The 12,492-nt window shown below is 36.4% G+C and overlaps 1 protein-coding gene across 1 annotated transcript in view; it reads right to left on the bottom strand.

The window, feature by feature from the left end:
* LOC140228674 (acetyl-CoA carboxylase-like) overlaps positions 1-12,492 on the bottom strand; it is a 91,247-nt gene that overhangs the window by 29,451 nt on the left and 49,304 nt on the right. Inside the window, exons 27-30 of the mRNA XM_072308936.1 lie at positions 6,167-6,301; positions 4,978-5,173; positions 3,292-3,390; positions 2,303-2,440 (exon numbers count right to left, since the gene is read on the bottom strand). Of these exons, the coding sequence (XP_072165037.1) occupies positions 2,303-2,440; positions 3,292-3,390; positions 4,978-5,173; positions 6,167-6,301 (568 nt within the window). The remainder of the gene's footprint in view (positions 1-2,302; positions 2,441-3,291; positions 3,391-4,977; positions 5,174-6,166; positions 6,302-12,492) is intronic.

The following is a 12,492-nucleotide window of genomic DNA, read 5'->3' on the forward strand; positions in this document are numbered from 1 at the left end:
GTATCATTAAATTGAGGGGTTGCAGTTCTTATATTACTTCAAAAAAGGAAAACCCACATGATTTTCATTATTTGGGGTGGGTACAAACTCATGGAAAGACTCATGAGTGATGGTATTGTCATCTTATCAAGTTTGCATTTGCAACAAATATATCTATTTGACAAAAACATTCAGAATTTCATAATAACAAAACTCTATCTTGATTTGAAAGAAAATATACCTTTCCTCATATTTGATGTTTCCTCAGCTTTGCACTTTGAGTTGAAAAGAAAGGGTTTAAATCTCTTGACACAAACTGGGCACTCTGTTATCTCAAAGAGAAGGGTGTATCCATCATACTTTATGTCTACTTTCTAATACTTATTACCAGCAATGCCACATGAAATAAATGAACATACTGTGTACATGACAAATTATAGTAGGGGAAAAGAAGCCCAAGAAAAACTAAAATCACCAAATACATTTCCAGCTCAGTACAACATGTCCAGTAAAGTTTAAAACAATTGTGACATCATAATGGAAAATGTCAACAAAGAAATCCCAAGACTTACTTGGACAGTGGTATGATCAATAGCTTTTTCATAGCAACTATTATAATAATATACAATGCAGTATGTGTCTGCAAAGCATGGGTAAAATTCGATCTCCAAATGTTTAGGTCTCCCTCCGCCACACCGTTGACATAAAATCACTCAACCATCTCAAAACACCAAACACTGATCCACATATACCAGTATGTATCAGTCTTAATACTATCGGAACTGATTTTATACAGGAGCCCAAGTGCAAAATCTGAAAGCGAGTCCCGTAATTATGCGTGAAAAAAAAAAAAAAAAGTCTGCCAAGATTCCTTCAAAATAAAGAAGGTAAAAGAAAGGTCCCTGAAGGTAGATCATTTTACAGCTGTGGGACTGACATTCACAATAACAACAGTGGTGATAGATTAGTGTAGTTTGGCTGAGACAAGCCATTCGCCTATGTCAGGGTCAATAACTACGTCATGACACAAAAGCATTTGATCGATAATTTCAGTCGCAGTGACATGGAGTCCTAGCAACAAGTGACAACTGTCCGGAACAACAAAAAATAACACTACTACTCATCGTGAGCCAAAATGCGCTTCCACATTCAGTGTCATTAAGTTTGTAAGGGCTTGGACCAACATCTCTTTGGCTACTAGGAACCACAAACCTGTAGCTAATGCACAGTTTTGAGTACTCACATATGCAGACAGTCATCAAATGGGAGAAAAGGGCATCCTAACAACCACACCAGGGATACATGTTTGGTGTTTTGTTGCTGTTTTTTTTTTTGGGGGGGGGGGCATATGAGCAAATTCTAACAAAGTGACAAGCTTTAGAGACAAAAAGGGAGTCAGCCTCAATAGATGTCAAACATCCTGTTGGAAAGACACTGATACCTTGACCTTTTTTCCAGTTCTATCTGATCCTATCCCTTACTACCCTTTCTACTCTGATCCCATCTCTTTTAATCACTATCTTTCTATCTAAACCATCTTACCCCAACCAACCAAAACCAATCCACCCAATCCTGTGAATGTTAACTTCCATTTCCACTATGTTATCCTTTGCAATCCTCAAGCTGTCCTTCCCCACACGGTCCAATCTTATCTAATCCTGGACTATCAAGTGCTATCATATCTCCTAATATCCCTTCTTATACTATTCTTTCCCAGATGTTCCAGTCCAATCTAATCCTACGCACAAAGTCCTGTCATATACCTTACTATCCCTTCCCAACAAACTATCCAATCCCACACAATCTTGTCTTTCCCTACCTGATCTAATCTGATCCTATGCCACACCAATCTATTCACTCATTTCTGATTCTATTTCAGGCTATCCACTTTATATCTACCTGATCTAATCTGATCCTATGCCACCCCATTCTATCCCATCCTATCTGATCCTATTTCAGACTATCTACTCTATATTTACCTAACCCAGTCTGATCCTATGCCACCCCATTCTATCCCATCCTATCTGATCCTATTTCAGACTATCCACTCTATATTTACCTTATCCAGTCTGATCCTATGTCACCCCATTCTATCCCACTCTATCTGATCCTATTTCAGACTATCCACTCTATATTTACCTTATCCAGCCTGATCCTATGTCACCCCATTCTATCCCACCCTATCTGATCCTATTCAAGGCTATCCACTCTATATCTACCTAATCCAATCTGATCCTATTCCACCCAATTTTATCTAATCCTATCTGACCCTACTACATGCCATCCAATTATGCCTAATCAAATTCTACCACGTGGACCGTACCTTTGCTGAGCCCAAGTAGAGGTGCATGCGGTAGTTGGCCCTGTCCATGAGGTGCAGATCAAAGTTACTCATCCTGTTAATCTCCAGCTGGAATGCCAAGGCGGGCTCCAGATGGCGGTAGATCCTGTCCTCGTGGAACTGCAGCAGGGGTAGGGTTGGGGCAAATAGTTTTGACTAGTCAGAAAAATTGGTTCGGACAAAGCAGTTATCAAAATTCTACCAATGGGTAAGGACTCTTCTACTACAGGCACAAAGGAAGCAATTAACAACATTTTCTTTGCCATAAGTCATTATGAGAGATTGCAAACTTCTTATAAACACTCTAGCATGAAATACAAACTCTTTGACCCCTTGAGGACCAGTCCCGAGTATACTCGGGCAGGTGTCAATGGGAAATGTGTGTTGTAGCAAAATCAGTCTGTCCTCAACGGGTTAATGACACTTCCAGCCACAACACAATAAAAACATACAAGCACAAATAGACACATCTGAAGAATATTTACACGGGTATGAAAATTTGCATAAATTGTTGACCAAATAGAATGTGTGTTCCTTTTCTATCTATCAATAATGGAAGAACATTGACAAATAGTCTAATCTTCAATCTTTCCATCCCGGTTCTGCTATATTTCAAGACTTTCAATCGTCGATTTTTGGACTACATTAAATGCTGCAGGAAATAATAAATATGGATGTTGATGTTTATGGTTTGTTTGCTTTACTACTCATCAATCAACTATATTTGGTATATAGGTAGTAATTTTAACTTTTCAAAATTCAGTCAACTTTTTGATCACATGAAAGTTTTTTCCAGCACAGCCCTGAATTATTAAGTGTTTCAAAACCAGGGATTTTGCAGCGTATATACAAACCAAGCAAAATAAATGGACAAGTGAATCTCTGATATTTAAGAAACAATCGCATGCACCACTGAAAAATGTTTGAAAAAGGTTTGGATGTCAGCATGGATCTGATTGGCTGTTACTCACATCCAACCTAGCCCGGTAGGTGAAATACTTGGGGAATTCCCTCCTCTGGAAGATGACAAAGGTGAGACGACGGATGTCTCGCTCAAACAGCTTCCTTTTCTGTAGAGTGAGAAGAAAAAAAAAAAAGAAAAAACATAAAATATTACGGTTTATTTATCTCCTCCATTGAGTAAAAATGTGTAGGAACTGCACTTAAATGCAAGCTGCCATTTTCTAGTACAAGATGTATGTTTAGAATAAAAAGAAACCGTGCTCTTTAAGTTTCTATTCATAAGTGTGGTTCTTGACCACAATTTCTTACTTGAGACTTTTCAACAGCTTGAACAAGACTGATCTATTAGGCGAGAGAGGTTAAACTGCAAGGAATGCAAAGTCCAGTCTAAAAAAAAAAAAAAAAGAGTTAAGTTTCCTGATGTACACTACGACACTTGAAGTGCAATGCCAATGAACGAAAATGTGTTCAGAACTACACGTACGTGTGTAGGGAGCATTAACCCTAACTAGGCCGGGGGGGGGGGGGCCTCCGAGGCCCCCCCCTCGACGTTCCGCGCGATGAATCGCTAACGCGAGAAGCTATCGCCGCGACGTTTCATGACTTTTTTCTTTCAAGTCTCCCGCATCTTTTGACACCAAATTTGCGATGCCCGGGCGCGCGGTTTCGAAATTGCGCATAAATATGTATGTGCATGTCAGACCAAAAATTGCTCAAAAACGTGAATTTGTGTACAATTTCAATGCAAACTGTGCTTACAGGCAAATTTCATAAAAGCATGATTATTTGGGGGTTTTATTGATTAAAATCAATTATTGATATATTTTCTTGTTCGGAACAATGTCGCAAACAAGTTTCATCGAAAAAACAATGAAAAACATAAAGTCGAAAAAACAAAGAAATACATAAGAAATTCAAAAAACAATAAAATACTTAGGAAATTTTTTCTGATGGCACAATTTTTTTCTCTTATATTTGCTTAGGACACTAAAAAGAATATTTACACAAAAAATGTGCCCATTTTGAGCTTTATTTAGTGATTTATACCAAATTGTCTGATTTCATGCATCATCACTCATAGATTAGCATAATTTAGCATAAATGATAATTTGTTTAAAAATTTAACTTCATGGTACTTTAGATTACATCATAGGCAATGTGTGTGCCAATTTTCGTCGCGATCGCGCGGTCGATGGCCGAGATCTGGAGGGGGGGCCTGGGAGGCCCCCCCCGGCTCTATGATCTTCCTAAATAGCCCGGCCTAGTTAGGGTTAAAATGATATATTACAATGTATTTTCTCTCTATTCTGAAGGTAAATCATTGTTGGATTTCCTGCAGATTCCAGTTTCTACAAAGCAAAGCAATGGTTGTTGGTATTGTTTTGAATACTGTACATTGTATATGCCATATATTTAGCGAGTCTAACTTTTCGTGAATCAAGACTTCGTGACAATTTCGCAAGTGGTTAAATTTGTGATTGTGGAGTACAGTTCAGAACAGAGAAATGCATGCATGCCCACCACATTCATGTTGGGATCAGAGTTAATATTTTTGTGTGTTTTTGAATTCACGGATGGCACCCAACTCGCAAAATTCGCAAAAAATAAAGACCTTTCGAAATATTTGGCGTATACAGTACTTGGGCTTCTAGCCATGCATTTGATTCTGGACCAGTATGTAGTATAAAGATTACCTTCGCCTGAACAAAGGCCAGGAACATCTCAGAGAGGTGGGCGTCGCTCTGAAGCTCCTTGTACTGGATGGCCACGTTGACGATGTGGATGGGCTCGTCGATCTCGCAGTTATTCTCCGGAATGTTGTCGGCGTTGCAGCCGGCCGAGAAGTTGAGGTGCATGTCCCTGAAGCGGTCGATGACCTCGTCGAATGACCTGAGGACAGATTAGATTATTACTTTTGTGTTTTTGCATCAGTGGGTACTAGGCCAATTCACATGCATCTCTCTCTTCTCAGATGATGTTAATTATTCCAAAGCTTTGTTAATCCGAGAATGACACAAGGTTTATTATTCCAAAGGTTTTAAAGGGGAAGGCTAGTAACTGATCAGTGGGAATCAGTGGAAATGCTGGGAGATGATTGTTCCAATCCTTATGGGATTCTTTCAAGAGTTCATTGTATATCTATTGTTGTGTGAAAATGATTTGCTTCATAATGGTCTCATATTCAAGTAATGTGCAGTTTAATGCTTCCAGGTTAGCGTCCCTGGTCAGTGACGGAGCATTAATCTGCACATTACTTGAATATGAGACCGTTCTGAAGCAAATCATTTTCACACAACAATAGATATACAATGAACTCTTGAATGAATCCCATAAGGATTGGAACAATCATCTCCCAGCATTTCCACTGATTCCCACTGATCAGTTACTAGCCTTCCCCTTTAAGTATTCTGAAACACACAAATTCCAGATACCCACATGTCCATTAATCTGAAAATAAGTAGGGTTCATTAATCCAAACATCTGTGGTGTTGTTACGAATGTTTTTCTGTCGAAGGTTTGTTAATCCAAAAATGAAAGTAGCTTCGTGCTTCCAAAGGTTTGTTAGTCTGAAAATGAAATTAAGGTTCTTTAATGCAAAAATGAACAGAAGGTACATACTATAAGGAAACTTCAGAATTTGTGCAACCCTTCATTATGGAACCCTTTTTCATATTCAGATTAATGAACCTTTGGAATAATGAACTTCATGTCCATTTCTGGATTAACGTCCCTTCAGAAAAATTATCCCTCTTTCATTTTTGGATAAACAGACCTTCAGAATAATGATTCTTACTTCATTTTCACAGCAACGACCTACAAAATAATGAACTGTAACCCTCTTCTCGACCATCGGCCACAAGCTCAGAGCAGTGAATGACTTACTTCTCAAAGTCAGCCATACTGGCGAAGGCACACATAAGGCCAGTGCGCTGGCAGGGAGGTAGAAAGGCTCCCGACAACTCCTCCCCGAGGCTAGCCACACGGGGCATGCCGTCAGACCTGGGCGACTTCACGATCCTGCCAATACCAAGATTAAATTGAAACCAATTATAAAACAGTTTTAAGAACGATGCGATATCCAGTAAACTTGACATATATTTGTTTGTGCATGATAAATCACAATCAGATTATGCCATGCAGATGGTGCAAAAAAAGCTGTCTTACCTGTTTGAAACATGCAGTTGTAAGAAAAAAAGAAATTTGGGTCATTTGTCTGTGCAGAAATATTTGTGCTATTTGCAGTGTATGGAAGCAAACACACAAAGGTTCTAACTATGGCCACTATAAACACCAGTACACATTACATCAACTAGCATGAGGATCTGATAGATGTGTGATTATACCCACAAGTATGCATTATTATTTATCACTGAAGCAAGCAAGCTCATTCATTTGAAAGCAGAAATTTGACCCCACCTTGTCTTTTTTTTTTTTAAACTCTCTTAATCCCCTTAACAGAGAATATGAGCCAATCTGATCCATCACTTCAAGTTGTACACTCTTTTGAGAAATCTTTGCAGATAAAGTTGCTCCAGAAACAAGCACATTCCCTTAGCTGTCTGCACCCCCTTTAATCTTTTCATTCTTCCAGTGATAATTAACTTTAGCATTTTGGCTAAAAGTTACCTAACCCCCGTTTAACATTGTCACAGAAATTTAGTGCCAACCTGTTCTGTTTAACCTTACAGCCTTTTTAAAGACACTGACTTTTAACAGCTACTGACGTAGCAAATTCCAGTCAACCATGTACATTTATACTTGTACAGCCTTGCACGTCAGTTGAGATTTGCATTTAAATTGACGAGGTCATTGAACTTTTCAAAATGCCAAATGCAAACTCATGACAAAAAAGATATAATATACACATGTATGATGTCACATTTCATACACCCTGCTCACATGCAGACTAGGACAAATATATCACAGAGAGTTAAATAGTTGGAATTATATTCTTATAAGTAAAGTGTTACGTAAAATGAAGTGAAATGTTTTAAGAAAAGAGCGAGGCAACATCAATGCATATATTCATGTCATTACGTTGAATCAGAGGGAAGCCGTCAACATGCAAAAGCCATTTAAATAGATAAAACAAGGTGCAAAGACATGGAAAAGGTCCTCTTTGAATATAAATTATTAACCCTCTACAGACCAAAGTCTTGGAATATCAGAGATACTGTAAAATCAGTTTCCCCATACACAGTGTAATAACATGAGAGTTAAAGATCAGTGATGTTAAGACGTAGAACAGACTGTACGGTTTCATGTGAGCACATATGCAGATCGTAGGTGATCCAGTGATGTAATGATATATTCTGAGAACACTTTTTCATTCAATTTGGGGCTTGTTTTTCCACTCAAGATGGCTATTTGAGAAAATGATTTCCACAGACACTCAGGTCAGTAGTTTGAGGAATGAGTGAAAAATAATTAGACGTACAAATATGCAAGATGACTGGGAGGATATTCATGATTAAATAGTATCACCTCAACGTTATAAGATTACTGTTAGCATACTGAATGTTCTGCATTGATTAGTAAAATGTAATGAGAGTACACACATAAAGATATTATTTCCAGTAATGTGTGTCAACAATCCAAACACTGCTCACACCACCTGTAGTGGTAGGTACAAGGGGAAAAAAAGAATGTATGGTTCCCAAATGCAGATGATGGCCACCAACTCTTCTTCCCTATTAATATGTTAATTTACTGTTAGAACTTCATCACATATTTTGAGAAAAGTTAGAGCAGAAAAAATACTAAGTTCTCTCCATAACTCATGAGATAAGTGAAGTGACACAGGGAGTTACACATGTAAAGCACAATCCTGGCATGTGCACCTTTTAAACATGGTTAATCAACTTTCCCCTTGAAAAAAAAAAAGAAGAAGAAAGAAGATTTCTCATGTACAAATATTAATCATTATGTCAAATGCTGTCACCTAAAATTTCATATGTCTGCTACTGAAATTATAAAATCTCTCTTTCTTTTGATTCTGAATGGCTTCTGTTATGAAATCCATGTGAAGCAAAGTTCTACATAAAGCACAGTAACTCACTTTAATCAAGCAAACTTTGTTACCGCAGAAAATTATCTCACTCTACGTTTAAGACAGAAAAAGACAAAGAAATTAATAATTACACGAGTTTAACAGTATCAAACTACACATATGTGATAGCAGAGCAAGACCATATCACCACACCTTGTTAAATGTGAATTATTCTGATGAACTCTTAAAGGGGAAAAAAAATCTAATTAATCTAAAACCAACAGCATGCCTGCCACTGAAAACAGAAGTGGCTATCAGATCTCCATCGAGGTCTTACTGTCAAAAGTAAAACATAGACACAGGTTGATGTAAATGAACATTACCATGCTTGACATATTTACATGGGAAGCATTGCCACATCATGCAAGGACGTTATCTTGAGACATCTTGTTATCAAAACTATCTACAGTAAAAAATTCAGTGACACGCAACAGCGAGAAAATGAGGAAATATCAGTTTAGGAAGCTAATCTTAACTAAATCAGAAAAACAAGACCAAACTGTTATTACACACTCATCCGCTTGAGAAGAACATCTGTTAACAATAAATGTGTATTAAGAGCCGGGGAAAAAAAGGAAAAGAAATAAAAATATTTGCCAAAAAATTTGGTGGTATGATACATCTTTGTAAGTTACTGAAACAATCATGGAATGAAGTTAATCAGAAATGGTATCAAGAATATATGCCAAAAGTTGGGCATATCTTATGTCTTCAGATATGATCAGGATACATGTACATGTGTGAACGATGGTATCATGACTGATGACCAATGTTGACTATATATAAATCCTGGACTTTAATCACAGCCAATGTTTTCAGGACCGAAAAAAACCCTCACACATTTCTGGATTGTAGCTCGACTGTTTTACATTTTGGTATTGCAATGACCTAAAAATTGAATACATCACGATGATAGCAAGGTATTTTGATTGACAAAACAAAAAATGTAGTAGTAGTAGTAGTAGTAGTAGTAGTAGTAGTAGTAGTATGATTATCCTATCATTACTACTAATAATATTATGATGATGATGATTATTATTATTGTTATTATTACTGTTATCATTGTTATTATAATAATAATAATAATTATTATTATTATTATTATTATTATTATTATTATTATTATTATTATTATTATTATTATTATTATTATTATTATCATTATCATTATTATCATTTTTATTATCATTATTATTATTATTATTATTATTATTATTATTATTATTATTATTATTATCATCATAAATATAATTGTTGTTGTTATTGTTATTATTTACATTATGATTATCATAATTATCAATATCATAATTACTATCATTATTGCACAATTTCTCAGTCAGAAATAATACCATGTTATTCAGTGTGACTTTTATGTGTGTTTGTGTTTAGTCATGAGTTACAGGTCAAGTCGTTGGTGTTCAAAGGGTAGATATGACTAAAAAAACAGAAAAAAAAGAAGAAGAGCAGAATGAACGATTGCCGAGTCGTGCCATGCCATGCTATACCATGCCATGACTTACACACTATGAGTCTTGCCCCTGTGGAAAGAAACAAGCGAGTTTGAAAGTTGTCAGTAAGAGCAGACACTCAATCACCGAGGAACATGGTCTCACTGGATGATGATGATGATGTTGCCTTTGATACCAAACTTCCATATAAAACTTGTTTTTAAAATGAATCTTTGTCATTTCCAGGTTTGATTTCAAACTGTAAACTCTTCATGCAACAGACCTCTGGGAAGAATGCAAAAACATGAGAGTAAACAGCAAATTTGACCAGCGTAGCAAAGGATACTTAACAAATGTCTCAAGCAGCTCTTATCAGGATGAACATAAGATATCTGTTCACATCTTTTGAAGTCTTTAGAGTAATATCTCTTAAATCAATATCTTGTAATAAATCTAAGTAGGGCATAGATCAATAATTTGGATCAGCTGCAATTGTTCTTTTCTCTTTGGCTCTTTACATTGACCATCTAGACTAGAACTAGACTTGATGAGCCTTGTGGGCTCAACAAGATCAGAGTATCTTCTTAAAATATGGCACAAAAGGAAAGTTTTGAAGCCAAAACAGCACCTCAGTAAGACCCTATGTATACAGCACCAATGCTTTCGAAATCCAAACATGAACATGTACTAGGGACTGCATGATCACAAATAACTTATCATTATGGTGCAATTTGAATCACAATAAAAGCAGAGGCAATGGCAAGTCTCTGCCCAAAATTGTATTACATGCTGCCGTGTTGCCTCAATACATCACTGATTTCTTTGTGTTTTTTCTAAAGCTCCAGTAAAATTTGTGGTTACAATCATCTGAAGAAAGATTGACGAAAGAAAAATGATGCCACAAAAATACCAGAATGGCTGTCTTTTTTCGCCAGTGACCTTTTACTTTCATGGGGTGTCATTCTAATTCTATTCTGACATAAACAACAAGTATTCAATCTGAAATTGCAGCATCTGTAGCCTCATTTACTCTTAGACTGATTCTACTGAAAGACACGCAATCAATAACTTCTGAGTATATCATGTGTAGAACTGAATCATACACAAACACTTTCCATTCAGAACATAATACACGATGACACCCAGATTACATTTGAAATGAAGGGAAAGTTGTAAACTGCTGTATTACAGAGAATGTGAAATATTTGAAGAGTTTGTTTGCAAAAACGATAAGTCCATATTTGCCAAATGGAGATATTTGCAATTAAAGGTCACGAAAAATAAAGAGAATAATAAGGAAGTTTTTACTTCTTTAGACCATCACTTCAAAAATGTACCTTTATATGTAGTGACCAATATATCATTTAAAAGGTATCATTTTGTACTTTATGACAGAGATCTTACTTCAAAATCTTCAAAAATGGACTCATCGGTTTTTGCAAACAAACTCTTCATTTGTAAATATGAATCAAACAATAGTGTAGTACAAGAAAATTGTAAGCATAGCAGAGATTTGAGCACATACACTGGGTGAGTGGGAAGACAAGGGTTAATGTCAGAAGTACAGAAAGACGTCATTTCCTTTTGATGTCACAACACAGATAGAGGAATTGCAAGCTACTCCTTCATATTAACACACTGTGCCAAGGGTGTCTAGTCTACAACCACAATCAATACAGATGGATGCAACTGAACAATTTTTTTTTTTTTTAAAGAAAATACATCAAATCCTCAGAAATACAAATTAAAACATCTGTGAGGACAGGCAAGAAAAAAAAAGAAGAAATCAGAGGTCAGTAAGTCATTACAAATTAAGACAGGAAATGCAAACATGGAAGACAAAATTGACAAACAATGGCTGACAAAATGCTAAGTAAAATTTTGTACAAATGCAACATGACAAAGAATGAAGTGGAGAGAATAGTGCAATATAATAAAATGGTCTGCATAAATATTGGTTGGTGATTGGTCATATCAAAATCTTGTGTCTAGTACAGTGAGGATTTAAATAGTTGTACTGTGTGTAGTGATGTCACGTCAGGTAATATAATTCCAGAATTTGACCCACTGCCCAAAGGGTGAGAATGACACGATGCGTACTTATGTAGACCATACAATAAAATTATTGCCTTGTCTATGTTTGTAATATAGCACTTGTCAGTGACTTGGGAGTTATATTTTGCCCTCAAGAAAATGTTTTCCCCCTCGGCATTTCACACTTCACGAAAATATAATCTCTTGAGCAAAATACAACTTTCCACAGGGATGTCAAGTCTTGCATTACACCTCTACAATGGCAATGATCTGTATAATATCCAACAGCTGATAAAAATGATGGAATATATAGTGTATATATAAGGAAAAATCAAGAGGAATACATGATTTGTGGTTCTGCAATTGACAGGCCAATGTGGCTAAAATTGATCCTTAGGTTTGAAATATGAATATTATAACCATATTATTATGAAGAAAGTAACAATATCTTCTCTATAAAGGCGCCGAAAACGACATCATCATTCTGAGATATGGTGTCAGCAACAGCAGAGCCCAATTTTTACAGGGTGAGATAGCCCACAAGGATACCCGCTCCAGAGACACGGCACCTCATCAACAACCTTGTTTAGAGTGGTGGTACTATATCATTTGAATACAGATGTCAGAACTAATGTATAAACAGGGAGCTGCAAAGTTACTGGAAAATTCTAGAGATC

The sequence above is a fragment of the Diadema setosum genome, chromosome 5 (assembly GCF_964275005.1).
Source record: "Diadema setosum chromosome 5, eeDiaSeto1, whole genome shotgun sequence".
NCBI lineage: Eukaryota > Metazoa > Echinodermata > Echinoidea > Diadematoida > Diadematidae > Diadema > Diadema setosum.